This window comes from Rattus norvegicus, chromosome 5 (assembly GCF_021556685.1).
Source record: "Rattus norvegicus strain SHRSP/BbbUtx chromosome 5, alternate assembly SHRSP_T2T, whole genome shotgun sequence".
Classification (NCBI taxonomy): Eukaryota; Metazoa; Chordata; class Mammalia; order Rodentia; family Muridae; genus Rattus; species Rattus norvegicus.
In genome coordinates, this window is record NC_141538.1 from 150,337,823 (window position 1) to 150,359,884 (window position 22,062).

At 49.7% G+C, this 22,062-nt stretch overlaps 1 protein-coding gene across 1 annotated transcript in view; it reads right to left on the reverse strand.

Moving 5' to 3' along the window:
• The window catches only part of Oprd1 (opioid receptor, delta 1), a 34,519-nt gene extending 21,788 nt beyond the window's left edge, over positions 1–12,731 (reverse strand). The window contains 1 exon segment of the mRNA NM_012617.1: positions 12,400–12,731. Within this exon segment, the coding sequence (NP_036749.1) occupies positions 12,400–12,626 (227 nt within the window). The 5' untranslated portion in view covers positions 12,627–12,731.
• Positions 12,732–22,062: the final 9,331 nt, after the last annotated feature.

Genomic DNA, 22,062 nt, shown 5'->3' on the forward strand with positions numbered 1-22,062 from the left:
ATTGGTTGAGTTTAAATGAAGGAGATTAAACTTGATCATCTGTGGGAGCCCTATCTGAAGAGTTGCCAGGCCTTCAGAACAACCCCGAGGGCCTCAGAGATGGCTCAGAGGGCAAAGGTGACTGACGCCCAACAACGCAAGCCTGCTGACAACCTGAACTTGATTCTTGGAACCCAGGTAAAGGTGGAAGGAGAGGAGTGATTCCCACCAAGCTGTCCTCTGACTCATCCTGTGAAAGGTGCCACCCCCCATGACGCTAGACTAAATTAAGTATTACTTTAGAACACTGAGACCTTCCCCTTCCCCTGGAAGAACAATCAGTTTCCTGGGGAATGCTGCAACAGTTTTACTAGAGGGTTACTGTATCCGCTGGTTTTGTGTGTCAACTTGACACAAGCTGGAGTCATCACAGAGGAAGGAGCCTCCCTTGAGGAAATGCCTCCATGAGATCTAGCTGTAAGGCACTTTCTCAATTAATGGTCAAGGGTGAGAGGGCCATTGTGGGTGGCGCCATCCCTGGGCTGGTGGTCCTGGGTTCTCTATAAGAAAGCAAGCTGAACAAGCCAGGGGAAACAATCCAGTAAAGAAACATCCCTCTGTGGCCTCTGCATCAGCTCCTTCCTCCAAGTTCCTGCCCTGTGTGAGTCCCTGTCCTGACTTCCTTTGGTGATGAACAGTAATGTGGATGTATAAGCTGAGTAAACCCTTTCCTTTTCAACTTGCTCCTTGGTCATGATGTTTAGCACATGAATACAAACCCTGACTGTACTGGCTGGTTTTGTATGTCAACTTAACACAAACTGGAGTTACCACAGAGAAAAGAGCCTCAGTTGGGGAAATGTCTCCATGAGACCCAGCTGCAAGACATTTTCTCAACTAGCAATCAAGGCGGGAGGGCCCAGCCCATTGTGGGTGGTGCCGTCCCTGGGCTGGTGATCTTGGGCTCTATAAGAGAGCAAGCTGAGCAAGCCAGGGGAAGCCAGCCAGTCAGTAACATCCCTCCATGGCCTCTGCATCAGCTCCTGCTTCCTGACCTGCTTGAGTTCCAGTCCTGACCTCCTTTGGTGATGAGCAGCAATGTGGAAGTGTGAGCTGAATAAACCCTTTCCTCCCCACCTTGCTTCTTGGTTGTGATGTTTGTGCAGGAATAGAAACCCTGACTAAGGCAACTGCTAAGAGAGTTTCCAACCTGAAGACTCTTATACCAATTATCAGACTTATCTACCCATAATTAGAGAATGGTAGCCCACTGGCTCTTTTTCTGATAAAAGCAGAACTAATAAAGACTCAGGGTAATCTCAGGACCAGTGAATATGAGTCTCTTCACCCCTCAACCATGGGGATCAAAGTTACAAAAGCCATCGTGGCTGAGTGCTGGTGGTGTACACTATCAATCCCAGTACTGGGGAGGCAGGGGCAGGCAGATTCTGTGAGTTTGAGGCCAGCCTGGTCTACCGAGCGAGCTCCAGGTCAGCCAGGGCTGTACAGAGAAACCCTGTCTTGAAAAAAGAAAAGAGAGCTGGAGAGATGGCTCAGTGGTTAAGAGAACTGACTGCTCTTCCTAGAGGCCCTGAGTTCAATTCCCAGCAACCACATGGTGGCTCACAACCATCTGTAATGAGATCTGATGCCCTCTTCTGGTGTGCATGAAGACAGCAACAGTGTAATCACATAAAATAAATTTTAAAAAGAAAAAGAAAAGAATAATTGTTCCTGCTTATCAGGTAGGTTTTGAAGATTAAGTGAGAATTTGTGTCTTGGATCTTCTAACCCATGCAGGAGCAAGATGTCATGGCTGGTCTGCCTTTAGTGATGGTTTTGGCCAAGCACACATACTAGGCTTTGCTAGGATGCCTGGGTGACCTGGGGTGACCAGGCCTAAGGAAGCAGGAGGAAGGCTTCATGGCTACCTGCCCACCCAGCAGCTCTGTTTGCTCCTCCAAGGAGTGATGGAAAATTACCAGACACCGGGTGCTTGGGCACTCTGGCAGGATACACATTCGTAACCAAGGGAAGCAGATGTTCCCCCACAGGTCCTGCAGGCTTATCTGGCTTGGCCGGGGCAGCAATCTCTCTCCTGACTTTGTCCCTGGTCCCAAGAGCTAGGCAGCCAGCCACAGACATCGTAGCACAACCTTCCTTGTAGGAGTCAGTCTGAGGGCCACACAAGCCCCATCGGGGTACACAGGCATCATCTTCTGCCTAAAACACTCTTTCTCCTAAGCCCCCCTCTGCTCAGCTCTCACTTCCCATACACAGCGGTATTCCCTCCACCCCATCTTCTTTGCCTAGTTAAGTTTTCTTGATTGTCTGTGGACGGCATGTGTTTTTTAAGGCCCCCTCCCCGCCTTGAATTTCTGAACTTCCACCTCCCAAGAGCTGAAACTTCAATTGTACACCACCACTCATGGCTGGTGCGGGACTGGGATTTGAACCCAGGTCTTCCTGGCACATTAGGCAAGCCGCTCCTCCAACTTAACCACGCCCCTAGCCATCTATCTGTCTTCTACTGACTAATGGATTGTCTATCCTTTCTCTGTTAAAATGGCAGCTCCCTGGGGGTTGGGGATTTAGCTCAGTGGTAGAGCGTTTGCCTAGCAAGCACAAGACCCTGGGTTCGGTCCCCAGCTCCAAAAAAAGAAAAGAAAAAAAAAAATGGCAGCTCCCAGAGGGCAGGGACTGTGTCTCTTCTGCTGCTTTGTTCAGGTTTCTGGAAGTGTGTCTAAAGCTCAGGGAAAGCCGCTGATGGAAAGGGTGCTGATGTGGCAATTTAGTGTCTCACCCAGTCACAGATGAGAAGACAGGCTCAGCAAAAGACTTGGATCTGAACCCATCCAGCTGCCTCTCCAGCTGCGTCACTGGCCCAGGAAATCTGGGGTTCTATGGGTCTGGATGACAGTGTCAGCCGTCCCCAGAATGGCCCTATGCATTCCCAGCACTACTGGCAGTGGTGGGACGGCGCTGTAATCACAGGACTTCCACTTCGAGGAGAAGTCAAGTCATCCTGTTATGTAGGGAGCCAGGGGACAGCCTGACCTAAGTGAGTCTCTGTCTCAAATTTTAAAAAGAACCTATTTCTTTTACTTTTAAATCTTTCTGTTGTTTTAAAAATCAACTCAGTTGTTTATTTTTATTTTGTGTATAGGTGGGGTTTTAGTTTTGTTTTGTTGGTTGGTTTTCCATGACAGGGTTTCTCTGCCTGCCCTGGAACTCACTCTGTAGACCAGGCTGGCTTGAAACTCACAGAGATCCGCCTGCCTCTGCCTTCCGAGTGAGTGCTGGGGTGAAGGCCTGTGCTATCCCCGCTGGTGTGTATATCAAGTTGCCTGCATGTATGGCTGTGCACCGCGTGCATGCCTGGTGCCAGTGGAGGCCAGAAGAGGGCATCGGATCTCCTGGAATTAGAATTACAAACAACTGTGAGTCAACTGTGGATGCTGAGAATTGAACCCAAGTTCTCTGGAAGAACAGTTGATTTCCCTGAACTGTTGAGCCATATCCATCCCAACAGCGCCCCTGCCCTCGCTCCGACCCCGCCCCCGCCCCTCTCGCTCTGACCCCCTCTCGCTCCAACTCTCTCGCTCCACCCCCCTCGCTCGGACCACCCCTCGCTCAGACCACCCCTCGCTCGGACCCCCTCTCGCTCGGACCCCCTCTCGCTCGGACCCCCTCTTGCTCCACCCTCCTCGCTCTGACCAGCCCTCGCTCTGACCCCCTCTCGCTCAGACTCTCTCGCTCCACCCCCTCTCGTTCCACCCCTCTCACTCCGCCCCCTCTCGCTCCACCTCCACTTTCTTTTTTCATGCACAAATGTCACAGTAAATATTTAATCTCAGTCTGGGCTTTCTACCCTTCCTTTGGTCATTTAGTCCCCAGATAAAAGGCATACTACCTTTGTATTTATAATAAACCTTTAAAGCGCTAGACCTAGGCAGATACCCACCTTCTAAGCTATTAGTCTCTACTTCCCAATCAATAACCCCGAGTTATAACTTGCTATGTTCCACCTGGGCCGCTCTTAACTCCAATTGGCCAGTCATTGTGGCCATGTTTTTAAGATTCTTACCCCATGGCATCTTCTCCTCTCTCCACCTTCTTCTCTCTCTCTCCCTTGTAGTCCTGCCTCCCACCCCAAGCCTGGGAACCAAAACTCTACCTTTCTTCTGCCCAGCTATCAGCTGTCTGCATCTCCGTTCAACCAACAGTTTTAAATTAAGGATGGAGGTCACAAAGCATCCCTCTGTGTATGCAACCAGGCCTTAGGGGCCCATATTTATCATTAGGGTACATAGCAAAAGACCAAACCATAACACTCTACCCCACGTGTAAAAAATAAGTAATAAAAATATATTCTTAAAAACATTTTTTAAGGGGTTGGGGATTTAGCTCAGTGGTAGAGCGCTTGCCTAGGAAGCGCAAGGCCCTGGGTTCGGTCCCCAGCTCCAAAAAAAAAAGAACCAAAAAAAAAAAACATTTTTTAATGTGTATGTATGTTTTGTCTGTGTGAACTTATGTGCCCCATGGGTGTGCAGCTGCCCCATGGGCATCTGAGAGGGCGTCAGATCTCCTGAAATGAAGTGACAGGAAGTTATGAGTCTCCTTGTGGGTGCTAGGAACAGAACCTGTGTCTTCTACAAGAGCGGTAAGCACTCTAAACACCACACCACCTCTCCGACCTCTAAATAAATGTAGTTTTTAATGTTTTTAATTAATAAAGTAAGTGTTCGACCACAGTCCTCCATGTTTCAAATCCCTGCACTTGCTGATGGAGCTGCTTCTGAGGAGGAAGGAAACACACCCTCCCTTTGCCGTAGTTGGTTTTGGTCCTATTGTGGGACAGGGTCACACTCTGCAGTCCAGGCTGGCCTGGAACTCACAGAAATCTGTCTGCCTCTGCCTCCCAAACTCTGGGTTCAAAGGCGTGAGTGCAGCTGAGGTTTTTGTTGTTTTTAAGTTTTTTTTTTATAAAAGAGGTGGGACTGGAGAGATGGCTCAGTGGGTAAGAGCAGTAGCTGTTCTTCCAGAGGGCCTAGGTTTGATTCCCAGGACACGCATGGTGGCTCACAACCATCTCTGATTCCAGTTTCAGAAGATCTGAGGCCCTTCCGAGCTCTGATGGGACCAGCCCCATGTGTGGTACAGACACATATGAAGGGCAGACACCCACACACACAGATAAGAATAATAAATGTTTAAAAAATTATTCGTGTATATGTATCTGGGTGTGTGTTCACACATGTGTGCAGATGCCTAGAGAGGCCAGAAGAGGGTGTCAGGCCCCTGAAGTTGGAGTTACAGGCAACTGGGAGCCGCCCAAGTTGGGAGCTGAGAATTAAACCGGTATCTTGCAGAAGAACTGCAAGGCTTCTTTCTTTTCTTTTCTTTTCTAATTTATTTTATGTCTGAGTGATTTATCTGCATGTACACCTTCATACCAGGTGAGGGCATCGGATCTCATTACTGATGGTTGTGAGCCACCATGTGGTTGCTGGGAATTGAACTCAGGACCTCTGGAAGAGCAGTCGGTGCTCTTAACCGCTGAGCCATCTCTCCAGCCCCTACCCTACACACACACACACACACACACACACACACACACACACACACACACTCTGAGGGTTCTTAATACTGAGCCATACTGAGCCCCTGGCATTTCCTGAGTAGGAGTTCTTCTGACCTCTCTGGACTTGGATGTTGAAGCTTCTCACTCGTCACAGAGGCAGGAAAGCTGTGGGGAGAGCTGCTTCACATGGCCTCCAGGCCTGAGAGAGACAAAGCCACTGATTTCTGCAGCTGTGCTGGAAGCTATAAATCAGTAGAACACAGCCAGACACCCCACCCCGCCCTGCAGCCCCCAACTGGAAACAGGGCTGCATCAGCCTCCGAGTTCGTAACTTGCTAATTTAAGCTGGGCTTTCTGTTCTACCCTGCGATTACGCTCCTTTCCGTGCATGTGAGGATATTCTGGGTGGCCAATTTGATTTCAAAGTCCCAGGATCCTGAGTGTAACCAAATCATGCCTTCCCTTGCCTCTCAAGGTCTAGACATCTGGCAGGGGTGTGTGTGCAGGGGCTGAGTCCTCGGGTCACAGCTTGAGGCTTACTCTCGTGATCCCAGATGGAGTGAGGAAGCCTGATTTTTTTTTCTGCCTGTCTTCTCTTTTCTTCGTCTATCTGAGTCTCTGGCACAAAAGTTCCACTGGGGGCTTTCTAGTGTCTGCTTTATCTCTCTCTTTTTTTTTTTTTTTTTTTTTTTGGTTCTTTTTTTCGGAGCTGGGGACCGAACCCAGGGCCTTGCGCTTCCTAGGCAAGCGCTCTACCACTGAGCCAAATCCCCAACCCCTGCTTTATCTCTTCACCATAGGAAGCTCTCCATACAGGACAGCAGCCAGTTCTTCCTGCAGGAAAAGTCTGAACAGAAACCGTGGGAGGAGTCTACAAGCACAAACATTCAAATTAGCCATAGAGGCCAGGCGTGGTGGCACACACCGGCAGTCTCAGTACTCAGGAGGCAGAGGCAGTCAGATCCCCAAGTTTGAGGCTAGCACGGTCTACAGAGTGAGTCAGAGGACAGCCAGGAGTACACAAAGAAACCCTGTATTGAATGGCACCCCTGCCCCCCAGGAAGGACTACTCCAACTAGCCCACTCTACGCTGAAGAGAGAACTCGATGCTGAAGAGAGGACTCGGCATTTAAGAGCGCAATTGTTCCTATAGAGGCTCCAGGTTCAATTCCCAGCACCCACTGGATGGTTCTCAACAACCTGTAATTCCAGTTTCATGGGATGTGATGCCCCCTTCTGGCCTCCGTGAAAACCAGACATGCATGTGGTAAAGGTACAAACACACAAGTAAAACACTTACACATAAAATTAAATAAACAAGGGCTGGAGAGATGGCTCAGAGGTTGAGAGAATTGTCTGCTCTTCTAGAGGTCTTGAGTTCAATTCCCAGCTACCACATGGTGACTCACAGCCATCTATAATGAGATCTGATGCCCTCTTCTGGCCTTCAGGCGTACATGCAGGAAGAAAGCTGTATACATAATAAACTTTTTTTTTAATTAAATAAACACGTCTAATTTAAAAATGAAAAGAGGGGTTGGGGATTTAGCTCAGTGGTAGAGCGCTTGCCTAGCAAGCGCAAGGCCCTGGGTTCGGTCCCCAGCTCCGAAAAAAAAGAAAAAAAATAAAAATGAAAAGAAAAGGACGATGACAGGCCTGGGAGAATGACTCCAAGGTTAAGAACATTTGTTAGTGTCACTGAGGATCCAGGTTCCATTCCCAGCATCCACATGGGGGTTCACAACCATCCATTAACTCCAATTCCAAGAGATTTGATGCCCTCTTCTGACCCTCTTGGACATCAGGCGTACACATCATCCACAGAGTCAAAATATTTACAAAATAAAATAAATAGATTTCTAAAAAATAAACAGAGCAAATGTTTTTTAAAAATTCAAGTTGCCCAGTAGAAGAATACACTACCATATGGCTATCGAAAACCATGGACTTTTTTTTTTTAAAGATTTATTTTATTTATTATATATAAGTACACTGTAGCTGTCTTCAGATACAGAGGGCATCGGATCTCTTTACAGATGGTTGTGAGCCACCATGTGGTTGCTGGGAATTGAACTCATGACCTCTGGAAGAGCAGTCAGGTGCTCTTAACCGCTGAGCCATCTCTCCAGCCCGAAAACCATGGACTTTTAAAAATACTTATTTTTATCTTATGCACATGCGTACTTTGTCTGTGAACTCTTGTAGCACACTCAGAAGCCAGAAGAGGGGGTCGGCCTGGTGTTACAGGAGGTTAAGCTGTCTGTGCTGGGGATTGAACCTGGGTCCTCGGAAAGAGAACAACCAGCAGGAAGTGCGGTCTATACCTGAGCCATCTCTCTAATGCCAAACCAGCTTTTTAAAGAAAACCGTTTCCCTTATCCCTTTGGTTTTGTTATTTTGAAACAAGGTTTCAATTTTGTATCTCAGGGCAACTTAGAAGGCAGGATGATCAGAAACTCAAGCCCAGTGTAGGCTACAGAGTAAAAATCTCCTTATTGTCTTTACTCACACAACCTTACAAAATCCATCTCTCTCTCTCTCTCTCTCTCTCTCTCTCTCTCTCTCTCTGTGTGTGTGTGTGTGTGTGTGTGTGTGTGTGTGTGTGTGTGTGTGTGTGTGTGTGTAGAAGCAGAGATGGGAAAGAAATACCCATAAATGATTAAGCAGTAGGATTATGGTTAATATCAACTTCTGCTGAAAGGTCTCCTTAGATCCTGAAGTAACTAGCTAGTTATCTTTATTTTAATACAAAAGGAAGCTTCTAATATCAACCTGATAAAGTTTCCCTGTAGCATCCAGCCAGAGCTCCTCCACAGCTTAATAAATGCTGACCAACTGAATGGGAGGGGAGCCTCACCCCTCCCCTGCAGGGCCAGCTTCACACACACTGGGTCTCAACAGCTACTAAACACTTGGAACTGGTTCACACCTCATGGCCTCCTCACTCTCACCCTGTAAGGGTCTACCACCCTGCCATTCCTCAGAGCAGAACACTGAGGCACAGAGAGATAATATATGTATTGTTTAAGCTCACTCTCTTAGAAAATGTCCCTGTCTGATGATGGCCACTGTTTGGTGGTCATTGTGTAATAGCTGTTGTGGTGGCCCCTGTATGATGTTCACCATGTGATGGCACTATGTGGCTCGAATGTCCAGCTTTGCAGCTGCTGGTATCAAATGCTGAGGCCTTGAGGTTTGCACAACCCTAACCTCCTCTCTCTGTGCATCTCAAGCCTAGCACAGGCAGAGTGGGTAAGGTATGGTTTGGGGGATCAGAAAGTCTAAGATGGACATGGTGGTGTGTGGGTGGTGTGTGTCTTGAGCAGAAATGAGACAGGAAGAGAAGGAGTTAACATTCATCTTCAACGATATAGCAAGTTGGGACAGCCTTGGCTACAGGAGACCCTGCCACAGAACAGAAGCTGAGCTTGTGACTCCTCCTTTGCAGTGAGCAGCACTTGCTGTCTCCGAGCCCATGTCCTAGTCTGTGAGTGAGAACAGAAGGGTTGAAGGATTGAATCCCACTGTAGGACTGAAGTGCAGGTTGGAGAATCCCTAGAATCCAGGAGAAGCTCAGGGGAGACTCAGTGTCCTTAGTCACTCCTCCCACTCACTCCATTGTGTCTGTGACTCACACAGTCCCCAGGGAATGATCCTAAGACCTAGGAAATGGCAGATTCTGGGCAAGGCCAGCAGGCCCTGGCCTCAGTTCACTCTCTACTCTCCCTGTTTTGCTTCATCCAAAGTCATTGGGCCAATTTCTGCCTTCCTGTTAGGTCTAGCAGGCTTGAGTTTCAGAGAGAGGTCACGGAGGCTGGAGACTGGAGGCAGGGGTTTTGGTGACCTGTCCAGGGCTCCTCCAATCGCCTGGCATGCGACACATGCTCTCTGCCTGCCTGCTCCACCACTGAGCTAAACTCCCCAACCCCCAGACCCATCTTCTTGATCACCATTCTTCACATGTGCCTCTCCTGACACTCCCGACACTCAAAGCCCCTTGATTTCACAGCATGGCTGGCCTAAGCTTGGGGCCAAGAACCTGTCCAGACTCCAATTCCCCATTCAGACTAGCAGACAGAGTCCCAGCACACCATCTGTCCTGACCACCCTGGCCTGTCCGAAAGCCTCCCTCAAGGTCTCACTCCTTTCCCCCTGATCCCCCCTTGTCCCTAGGCTCTGCGGGACTCCTCCAACATCTGCAACTTGGTGGGAATTCTGAACGGCAGACTAAGTCGGTAGACTCCGACTGCCTCCAGGCACTACTGAAGCTCAGAACACAGCAGACACCTCCGCTTCTGACAATCCGGACAACCCTTCTGCTTCTGTCGATCTCTACAACCCCAGGGAGGAGGACACCACTTTTATGGTTTTCACACCTTTGTCCTGCAGCCTTCATAGCCACCCAGACCCCAGGAGAAACCCTCTGCTCCCTACTGGACTTCACATAGTCTATGCTGCTCTCTCTGCCTGAGATGCCCCACCCCACCTCTCCAGATAGCCAACTGCAGCATCTCGGACACCTCCTAGTCCAGGCATCACCGCCCCGGATCTCTGCCCTCGATCCCACAGCCCTAGGAAGCTGCACTTGATCCCAGAGTCACAACTAACCTTGGGTCCCTGGAGCGTGGCTGTTAGGGGCCAGAGGCCACGTGCGGCTTATGCTCAAAGTCTGGGCATCAAGGGCTCTCACGCAGTGTGATGGTGCACATCTTTAATTTCAGTACTGGAAGGAGGGAGGCAGAGCGGGTGGATCTCTATGAGGTGACTTCAAGGCCAGCCTAGTTCTACATGGTGAACACAGCCAAGGCTGCACCCCCCCACCCCCCAAAAAGGAAAGAAACCAACCTGAGGCTGGACAGGTGTGGTGATTAACGTTAGAATTATTATTGTTCTATTTGTTGACTGACAAAATGTGTGCCCTGGAAGGACCGGAGACAAAGCCCACTGTGGAAACCGCACACAACTAGGCCCCAGCTACCCACGCTTGCACACCTGCAGCAGCTGCAATGTGCTGGTTAATCCGGACCCGCAACACATACCAAAGGCCTAGGCTGCTTCCAGATGCCTGCTCTTACGCCATTACCTGCCTCTGTGGGGTCTTTTGGGGGGGAGTGGCAGGGGGTTAGGGAGGGTTGGTTTCTCTGTGTAGCCTTGGCTGTCCTGGAACCTGCCCTAGAGCTGGTCTTGAACTACTCACAGAGATCTGCCGGCCTGCTTGCCTTTGCCTCCCAAATGCTGGGATTAAAGGCATGCCCCACCACTGCCTGGCTCTAACAGACTATTCTAATCATCGGCTCAGGGAAATTGAGCTGTTTGGCTAAAGCCACATTGCTAGGACATGTTGAAGTTGGGATAGAAACCTGCCCCACAGCCCCGGCTTTTACCTGCACTGCGTCGGCTTGGTGGAATGTCTTCTGGATGAGAGTGCAGGATCTGAACCCCTAATCTGAGCAAGAGAGGGGACAGAGGCAAGAGACACAGGCTGTCTAAACAAGACAGGGTCCTAGTGCTCCCAAATCTCAAAGGTGTGGCTTGAGAACTCATCTCAGTGGGCCCCTGGCACCTTGGCAGCAGGCAGAGGGGAAAACCAAAACCTTCTGTTTGCATAGGGCATAGTGTGGAGCCTGCTATGAGCCCTTACCTCAATGTGGGGTCTGCAGGGCGTGCTTTACTTCCACCGGTGTGCCCACAGGTACAGACGAGCTGGAGACATTTTGCTTTGCTAATTTAGGCAGTTCTCGACCTTGCATGTAGGTAGGCAAGTACTCTACCATTTAACTACATCCCAAGGCCATTATCCTAGACTGGCCTCGAATTCTCTATGCAACCAAACATGACTTTGAACTTCTGAGCCTTCTGCTTCAACACCCCCACTGCAGGGATGCAGCTTGGACCACCATGTCTAATTTATAGTATGCTAGGGACTGAACCCAGGGATTTGTGCAAGCTACATAACCTATCAATTAAGCTACATCCTGTGACCCCCTAAAGCCCCTATTAATAATCTCTCTCTCTCCCTCTCCCCTCTTACTTTGAGAGGGGATCTTGGTATATTCTCTAGCTGGCCTTAAAGTCGCTCTGTAGCCCAGGCCTCAAGGAAGATAAATCTGCCCTAACCACATGGCCACTGGGGAAAGGAAGAGAGAATCCAAGACTAGCCCCCAGGAACAATGGGTCTATCCATTAGAGAACATGTAACCTAAAGACTGTTCAAAGCCACTCTGGATGTCTCCCTCACCTAGGACTTCTAGAGGTTTGACAAGAAATAATGCAAACACATTCTCAGTCCAATACAGTATTACAAACCGATGGTTTGGGACCAGCACACACACACCAACCACAGAAGATGACTATTAAGTATGATGTGGGGAGTGCCCCCAAAACCCGAGGCAGACAGACAGCCTATCCCTTTTGAATGCTCCAAAGACCTAAGGTATTGTGTAGAGCACCTCAGCTCACCCTGCAAGGTTTCAGAGGACCAAACACACACGCACCTGTCATATTGCCCAATCACAAACTGTGTGCGTGGCAGACACACAAAGTGATGCCAAACTGTCCCACCTCCGTGATGCAGAAGCAAAAAGATGTCAAGGATAATTTAAATGTTATGTAGTTAGGCTAGTGCAAGCACACACACACACACACACACACACACACACACACACACACACGCCCTGTCATCATCTCAGAGGACCTGGCCACTATGCAGGCCTTCAGGAACCGGGGAAATCGGGGTTGGATATCTGGTCTACAAACGACAGTGTCCACTGGACAGTGTCCACTGGACAGTGACCCTGGAACCAAACCCCGCGACGCCCTCGGCAGACTTGACTCACCGGACGATTCCAAACATGACGAGCACGTTGCCCAGCAGCCCCACGGCGCACACAGCCGAGTAGAGCGCGGTGATGGCGATGGCCAGAGCCAGGGACGAGGCACTGCGGGCGCCCGGCGACCCCGACGCATTGGCGCTCGCACTGGGGAAGGCGCTAGGGAAGGTGTCCGAGACGTTGGCGAGGAGCGAAAACTGCAGCTCCGCACGGGCAGAAGGCACCGGCTCCATGGCGCCTCCGCGTCCGTCTCCACCGTGCGCCCTGGGCGCAGGGACCCAGCGAGTGGCGCGCGGAAAACGGAGGCCACGGCCCCGACGTCGCAGGCTGCAGCGCTCGCTCCCGCCTCCTCCGCCCGGTCGGCCGCCCGCAGCGCTCGCCCAAGCCCGGGGAGCCCGGAGCCGCCGCGCGCACCACGTGGTCCGGAGGCGGCCGCCAGTCTGCGCCCGCTATCGGGGGCGGGCGCTGCACCACGGGCTCCGAGCTGGGCCGGAGAGGCCTCCCGCGCGCTCCCTGCCTGGACTTTGCTGACTCTAGGCGCCCCCAGCCCGGCCCGGCCTCCCGCCCCACCCCCTGTGCCACTTCGGAGTCAGAAGAACCTAGATGCGAATCCCGCCTCCCGCCTCTGCACGGACGACGGGAGTAACCTTGAGCGAGCCGCTTAAGCACCCTCAAGTTCATTCTCTGTGTCTGCAAGATGAAGAAAATCTGCTGCCTCCTTCAGAGGGTTTGGGAGAGATGAAGACAACGGAGTAAAGAACTCAGATATTTTCCCCCTGTGACTTCGTGCTGTGTGCGCTCTTCTCGCCGAGTCTTCCAGAACTGTCAAGTGATTCCTGGCCAAGAACCAAAAACAAAAACGTCCGGTTCCCCCAAAGGTTTACCAATGAAAACTGGTAATACGTTCAGCTATAGCCCCAATGGAGAGGCACTGAAAATAAACCCACCTAGGTTTGGCACGGCTTGGCACAGGAGATGGCAGACATAAACGGCCATCAAGGTCACTAACCATCTCACCACATCAAGCTGAGAAGGTCACAACTATCTGGACAGATGCGTGTGTGTTACTAGAGACACAACTTTCCTGTCTGGATCTATTCTCTGAGCTAGCAAGCTGCTTCAACGATAAGTAAAACCACACACATCCATGCTTCTCTGAGCCCCATTCATTAGCTCCACATTCACTCTGAGGATGCCTAACATAAGCGCCAGGTACACTGGTGGGCATAAGAGCTCAGACGGGAAGAGATACATCGATTCTAAAAATCACAATGAAGTCCTATTCGAGGAATGTGGGGACAAGGTAGGGTCAGGATAGCGTTCCTAAAGGAAATGACGTGTGAGGTGTTGTGTGTATTTAGGAGTGGGGAGGAATAATCTAGGGAAGAGATAGGAAGCACATTCTACAAAGTCAAAAGGACTGAAGGCAGCCAGAGGTGACAGCAGGGAACTCCACGGTGGGCAGGTATTAATGACCAGTGTGCTGGGTTGGTTTGTTCCCCTCACCTTGACTAAACATATGTGGGAAGAGGGAATCTTAACTGAGAAAAATGCCCCATAAGATTTACCCAATTTGATCAATGACTGATGGGGAGGAACACTCAGCCCACTGTGGGCGGTGCCACCCCTAGGCAGCACCAGGCTGCCTGGGCTGTATAAGAAAGCAAGTTGAGCAGACCTGTAAGCTGTGTTCTTCCACGACTTCTGCTTCAGTTCCTGCCTGGAGCTTCTGAGAGGTCAGGCTGTGATGTGGAAGTGTAAGCCAAATTAACCCTTTCCTCCCTAGTTGCTTTTGATCCTGGTGTTTTATCACAGCAATAGAAACCCTAAGACTAGCACCTTAAGCAGGGCTGGAGAGATGGCTCCGTGGTTAAGAGTACTTGCTGCTCTTGCAGAGGACTGAAGGTCAGCTCCCAGCACCCACATGGTGGCTGGCTATCAACAGTCTGTACTCTGGTTCTAGGGGCTCTGACACCCTCTCCTGGTCTCCATGGACACTGCATACACATGGTACACAGACAAACACACATGCAGGCAAACACACATAAAATGAAAATTTAACAACACCAGGGTATGGTGGCACACACCTTTGATCCTAGCTCTTGGGAGGCAGAGACAGGTGGAGCTCTGTGAGTTCAAAGCCAGCCTGGTCTACAGAGCCAGTTCCAAGCCAGCCAGGCCTGCACAGTGAGACCTTGCCTTTTTTTTTTTTTAATTATTTATTTTATGTATGTGAGTACACTGTAGTTGTCTTTGGACACACCAGAAGAGGCCATCGGATCCCATTACAGATGGTCGAGAGCCACCATGCGGTTACTGGGAATTGAACTCAGGACCTCTGGAAGAGCAGTCAGTGCTCTTACCCACTGAGCCATCTCTCCAGCTCCCGAGACCTTGTCTAAAATAAAATAAAATAAAATAAAATAAAAGCCAAGGCCACCTTATGGCCCAGTTGTGCTGTTAGAATAGTAGATAGAGAGAGGTTATATGACTGGCTTTCCCTTCCTACACTCATTCTCCAGCCAAGATCCTGAACCATCCTTTTCGTTAAGGTCCCCGGCTGTTCCAGAATATTCTATTGAGCTGTTGCATGCCTGGGAAGTCTATATCTAGTCAGATAGAGAGGGCAAGGATCGAAGGAAAAAAGTCTATCCAAGTCTGGTTTGATTGTTTGCTTTATTTACAGGTGCAGGGTAACCTACTGGGGTGTGAAAGCCTAGGGTAGTTTCATCACCAAACAGCCCCTCCCACATGGGAGACAATTTAGTGGAAAATCCCTGGCACAACTTGCAGGAATCTCCACACTGGAAATTCTCCTCTCCCCAGTCAACTCTTTGCTCTTCATATGGCCTGAGCCAAGAAGCTCCGAGTCTGTGGTGTTTGCTGAGCTCCCTAATGAATTATTTCTTCTGAGTCCACGAGCCTTCCACTCAGCCCCTCCAAAGGGTCTTTTTTTCTTTCTAAATAAGGTCCCACTGTACAACCCTGGGACTCACTATGTAGACCAGGTAAGCCTCAATCCTGTGGTGATCCTCTTGACTGTGCCTCCCTCCCGAATGCTGGAATTACAGACAGGAGCCACCATGCCTGGCAGTCAATGGGATGTTTGAAGGAGGAAACAGATATATAACCTGTGGTGGATGAACAAGAATGGCCCTCACAGGCTCAATGTGTGATCGTTCAGTCATGAGGGAGTGGCACTACTTGGAAGGATTAGGAGGTGTGGCCTTTCTGTTGGAGTAGGTGTGGCCTTGTTGGAGGAAGTGTATTACTAGGGGTAGGTTTTGAGGTTTTAGAAGCCCAAGCCAGGCCCAGTGGCTCTCTCTCTTCCTACTGCCTACAGATCCAGATGTAGAACTTCAAGCTATTTCCCCATGATCGTGTCTGCCAGCATGCCACCATGTTTTCCGCCATGATAACAATGGACTAAACCCCTGAACTGTAAGCCAGCCCCAATTACGTGCTTTCCTTCATAAGAGCTACTGTGGTCATGGTGTCCCCTCACAGTGACGGAACAGTGACTAAGACACAACAGAAGCTATGCTCCAGGCACTGTGATGAGTATTTTAATCCATGGACCACCACTTAACAGCATAGCCTTATTATTGTCCCACTTTACAGACAAGAAAACTGAGGGTTGACCCTAAATTATCCCACATGGTAGCTATTCTGATATAATCTTTTCATTATCTTAAAGAGACCAGGTCTGACTGATCCTTGAAGCCAGGAGAGGGGTTGGGGATTTAGCTCAGTGGTAGATCGCTTGCCTAGCAAGCACAAGGCCCTGGGTTCGGTCCCCAGCTCCGAAAAAAAGAAAAAAAAAATAGAAGCCAGGAGAGGCCTGGTCACATTGGATGCTCAGGGCGTGTGCTTTTAAAGAATAAGGATCCCAAGGCAGATTGGAATGAGACCATATTGGTACTCCTCAGTTCTGTGCTCTCGGGTAATGGCTGGGTTCTGAGAGTAGGCTAGCAAGGAGAATTCCCTCCCGACCCCCCAGCATGAGTTATTTATCAAGACATTTATTTTCTCCCAGAAAGAACAGAGCCAGGGGCCGGAGAGATGGCTCAGCAGTCAAAAGCCAGCATTGTTCTTGCAAAAGACTCAAATTTGGTTCCTAGCATCCATATTGGGAACTTCACAACTGCCTGTAGGTTCAGCTCAGGGGGACCAGGCACCTCTGTCCTCCTGGGCTGGGCCCCAGCAGGGCTGGGATTAAAGGTGTACCCCACTGCCCAGCAAAGGAGAAATTCTTGCCCGGCCTACTTAGCTTCTTTCTTTCTGCACCCCAGCCTCCATGAAGTGAGCAGCCTTGCTCCCCACACACCACCCACCATCACGCTCTGTCACAGGTCATAGAACCTTCTGAAACCAGAAGCTGAAATAAACAAACCTTTCCACCAGGTGTGGGATTGAAGCCAGTCAGTCCTGTAGGCACGAGCATCTGCTACGATCATTCCTTTTGGTGGAGGTTGCATCTCCTGCCTGCCCAAGTCAACTTCTATAGACATCTTGCTCCTGAGTCATGGATATATTCAGTGACATAGAACCTGCCTAGCTTACATCAGGCCCTGAGTTCAATCCCTTGTACCAAAATGAGGAGGAAGAGGAAGAGGAGGAGAAAGAAGAAAAGGAGGAAGAGGAGGAGGAGGAGAAGGAAAAAGGAAAAGGAGGAGGAAGAGAAAGAGGAAAAGGAGGAGGAAGAAGAAAAAGGGGAGGAGAAAGAGGGAAGGAGGAAGAGGAGGAGGAGGGGGGAATGAGAGAATGAACTCTTCTCATCTCCAGGTTTACCTGAATGGCTTTGAGGATTTTGGCCTTATCAGGTTGACCAGAATCTCAGCTCAGCTCTTGGCAGAGGTGCCAGATGTGTGTGACCCAACACCTAGGCTCCTATCTCCCAGAGCAAAGCCAGTTGCCTTGGACCACCCTCTCCCCCCAATATATAGGGGGATCACTCCCTTGGAATTCAGAAAAATCCCTGTGCTTATTCCCACTCTTTTGTTTTGGGATGGGGAGGTGAGAGAATGTCTGGCTAAGTAGCCAAGGCTGGCCTCGAACTCACAATGCCCCTGCCTTTGCCTCCTAAGCGCTGGGATTTTAGGCATGAACATCACACCTCCACCATTGCTATAGTACAGAGCAGACAAAAGCCCTCCAAATCTAACTGAAAACTTTGGGGCTGGGGCTGGTGTTTAACATCCCTGGCGTCAGGGGCAAAAACTGAAACTGGATGGGAGAACTGGATGGGAAATCCGGGGCCAGCCCAGGGCATCAGAAAGCATCAGCCACCTCAGTAACAGAAATCGTGGCAGGAGTCAGAGCTGAAAGGAAATTCCCCGGGGAAGCTATTAGCAATTTAGTACGTGGGAATGTGGCTCCCACCTGCCAGAAAGACAGATCTGCCTGGTGCAAAATACAGCAGCTGGCTTGCCTCTTGGCAGCTCCCCTGGGCGCCTTTCAGTCCAGCTCCATCTGTGAGCCCCCGGGGGGAAGAGGAACGTGAAGATGACCGTAAAATAATAACCACTTTCACTTGCAAAGCACTTTTGGCTTCCCAGAGCACTCGCACATTAGCAACTCCTCCCGATACCCTCCCTGCTACCGAGGTCAGAGTTCCATATTTCATCTCATAGCCAGAAAGGCGGACATCTTCAGAGCCTGGGTGAGATCTGGAGAGCGTCCAACAAGTGAGCGGAAAAATATAAGATTGGCACACGCCATCTGGTTGCTGGCGGTAGGATTTGAGACTCAGGGAGAGAATATGATCAAGATCCACTGTATGTGTGTATGAAACCCTTAAAGAATCATACTACACTAAAAACAAAACTAGCGGGGCTGGAGAGACGGCTCAGTGGTTAAGAGCACTGACTGCTCTTCCAGAGGTCCTGAGTTCAATTCCCAGCAACCACATGGTGGCTCACAACCATCTGTAATGGGATCTGGTGCCCTCTTCTGGTGTGTCTGAAGACAGCTACAGTGTACTCATACAAATAAAAATAAATAAAAAAGAACAACAAAATACAATCCGGGCGGTGGTGGTGGCTTTAATCCAAGCACCTGGGGAGGCAGAGATAGACAGATCTTTGAGAGTTCGAGGGCAGCCTGGTCTGCAGGGTGAATTCCAGGACAGGCAAAGCTACACAGAAACCCTGTCTCAGGAAAATTAGAAACAAAACAAAATGCAAAACAGAGGCTCATTCTTTCTTTTTCGCCCGTATGTGTTTCTATGCACCATGTGTGTCCTTGGTGCCCAGTGGAGGCCAAAAGAGGGCATCAGATCCCCTGAAACTTGAGTTACAGACATGTGACTCAAACTGTGAGCTGCCATGTGGGTGCTGGGACTTGAACCCAGGTCCTCTGGAAAAGCAGCCAGTGGTCTTGACCATTGTGCCCTCTTTGAAACCCCTGAGATTAATTCTTGACTACTCTCTTTTTCTATCTTAGAAAAAATGTTTTACTAATATCTTAGTGTGTGTGTTTGTATATGTGTGTGGTGTGTCTGTATGTAGTATGTGTATGTATGGTGTGTATATGTTTGTGGTGCGTGTGTGTGTGTGTGTCTGTATGTAATGTGTGTATGTGTGTGTGTGTGGTGTGTGTATGTGTTTGTGTGGGGTGTATGTGTATGGTGTGTGGTGTGTGTGTGTGTGTCTATATGTAGTATGTGTATGTGTATGTGTAGTGTGTATGTGTTTGTGGTGTGTGTGTGTGTGTTTATGTAATGTGTGTATGTGTGGTGTGTGTGTGTGTTTGTATGATGTGTGTGTGTGTGTTTGTATGGGGTGTGTGTGTGTGTGTGTGTGTGTGTTTATGTATAGGGCTTGTATATCTCAGGTCAGAGGACAACCTGTGGGAGCTGGTTCTCTCCTTCCACCACGCGAGTCCCAGGTTTCAAACTCAGGCCATCAGGCTTGGTGGCTTTTCCTGCTGAGCCATCTTGCTGGGCCTGTTTCTGCCTCCCGGCAGCTGCCAATTCCATAGAACCTTCATTTCTTGCTGAATCTGTTGCCCCTGTTGCCCCTACATGCAGCCCTGAGGCTTGCAGCCTGTAGGCAGTCATCTGGCCACAGGGGCCCCCAGGGTTTCAGCTCCTTAATGTGTGACACTTTTCCGGAGGACAACGTTAAACAACCATCTACTCACCCCAGCTTGGCAACTGACAGCAGACCAAAGTAGCCGTGTGACGGAAGCCCATCTGGATGGACCAGTCAGTCTATTGGGGTGACTATTAGGAATATGGGTGAAGGGTTCCTTGCAGGAGCACGGATAACTCTGAGGCAGATGCATCACTGAGAGGCAGCCCAGCTGTGAGTAACAGCCCGATTGCTGGAGCTCTCTGTATGACTTCAGACAGCTCCATGGGTCGGAGAGCATCTCCCAAGGCGCTGGTCTCTGGTTCAACTGCTTATATAACCTTGGAGAAGGAGTTGCCATGGAGAGTGTGGAGATGAGATGCTGGAGTTCCTGTGGGTCCCAGGAATCAGAGTCCTATCATTAGGCTTGGCAGCAAGTTTAAGATTGGTGGCTCACTTGTTTGGGGGAGAGGTGATAGGGCTTGCAAAGGAAGGGACAGTCTGGGGTGGGACAGTCAGTCAGTCTCAGACCTGCCAGTCCTGTGACTCACTGGGGCTCTAGGGGTTGAGGCCTGGGTGCTGTGTACAGAAGGTAAGGAACCCTGAGCTTGAGCCCAGCAACGCAGGCTGCCAGGTGTGGGGAGAAGAGCCTTCTTTAGCTTCCTCAACGAACACAGTATACCAAGCCCTGCTACAGCCCTGCAGCCAACAGTCCCCCCAACCCCCAAGGCAGCAATCTGAGGGAAGCGGTTAGACAACCTCCATCGGGCTGTTTTTTTTAAATATTTATTTATTTATTATATATAAGTACACTGTAGACACACCAGAAGAAACATCAGATCTCATTACAGATGGTTGTGAGCCACCATGTGGTTGCTGGGAATTGAACTCAGGACCTCTGGAAGAGCAGTCAGTGCTCTTAACCGCTGAGCCATCTCTCCAGCCATCCATTGGGCTTTCTTTTGACAGAAATAAGTCCTCTACTAAATTTAATCTCAGTAGGGGCTTTCTACCCCTCTGATCATTCAGTTCCCAGATGAAAGATACAAAAGTTTTTTTTTTGTTTTTTTTTTGTTTTTTTTTTTTGTTTTTTTGGTTCTTTTTTTCGGAGCTGGGGACCGAACCCAGGGCCTTGCGCTTCCTAGGTAAGCGCTCTACCACTGAGCTAAATCCCCAGCCCCTAAAGTTTTATATTTATAATAAACCTTTAAAGCGCCAGACCCAGGCAGATACCCACCTTCTAAGCTATTAGTCTCTACTTCTCAATCAATAACCCCGAGTTATAACTTCTCATGTGGGCCGTTCTTAACTCCAATTGGCCAGCCATTGGGGCCATGTTTTCAAGATTCTGACTCCATGGCATCTTCTCCTCTCTCCACCTCCTTTTCTCTCTCCCTTGTAGTCCTGCCTCCGACCCCAAACCTGGGAACCAAAATCTACCTCTCTTCTGCCCAGCCTTCAGCTGTCTGCATCTCTGCTCAACCAACAGTTTTAAATTAAGGATGGAGGTCACAAAGCATCCCTCTGTGTATGCAGCCAGGCCTTAGGGGCCCGTATTTAGCATTAGGGTACATAGCAAAAGACCAAACCTCAACACTTTCCCTCTCTGGGCTCTTTCTTCTTTTTTGTTCCCCTTTGGCTTCACGACCCTCTCTGGCATACTTGGGGATTCCTGTCTCCTCTGTTGGATTCCTACGGGCAAGCCACTTCCCTCTTTCTTTCCTTCTTCCAACCAGAGTAGAGAGTAAGATGTGCTCAATCTGATGTCCACCCTCTCATGCCCGAGGTACACAGAAAGTTCTGGCTGTTGACCTCATCAGCCAAGGCGCTCCCAAGGCACTCTTCTTCCCTTCTTCCCTTCTTTCCTTCCTGTCTCGTCCCCTCCAACAGAGCATGCTCAGGGACAGAAGCCCGAAGCAAACACCAAAGAACTCGATGATACCCCAGGTTAAGCTCCTGCCCTTGGTCAGTTTCTCCTGTCCCTCAAAAGGGCAGTCAGGCAGTAAGCCAGGGTGGTGTGTTGAAGTGGAAACTTAAGGATTCTTTGGAACGTTGGTTGGATGGTGTTTTGCTGGGGCAAACACGCAAAGGAACATTTCGTTAAGGTGGACACAGTTGTGAAAGGCTAAGGTAGAATTGTGAAGCAGACACAGGAGAGAGGATGTTCTGCACGTGAAGGAACATGTGATGAAGAATTTTTTGCTAATAATTTGAATGTGTCCGTCCACCTTATATTTCGTAGTTGAGCTGCATTTGTCTGGACTCCATACAGAGAAATGCACCTTCAAGACACATGGAGGACACGTGATGTTTGGAGGGTATAAATAGGACTCCACAGAGTGACAGAGACAGAGCTTGGCTTGCTGGTGCAGCTAGCTGAGCAATGCCTGTGGGTCTCACTTCTTTGCTGATCTTCACTTCCCTGAGAGAGGCGCAGCTGAGAACGTCTTCTGGTGTTCCTCTGGGTCCCTCCTGATGACTTGTGCTAAGGCTGAGGCCTGGCTGTGTCTGCTAGATCACGTCACCATTGTTGCTAGCCCAACTCTACCCAACTGAACTGTTGGTGTATATGTGAAGTGTTTGCAAGTGGATTGAG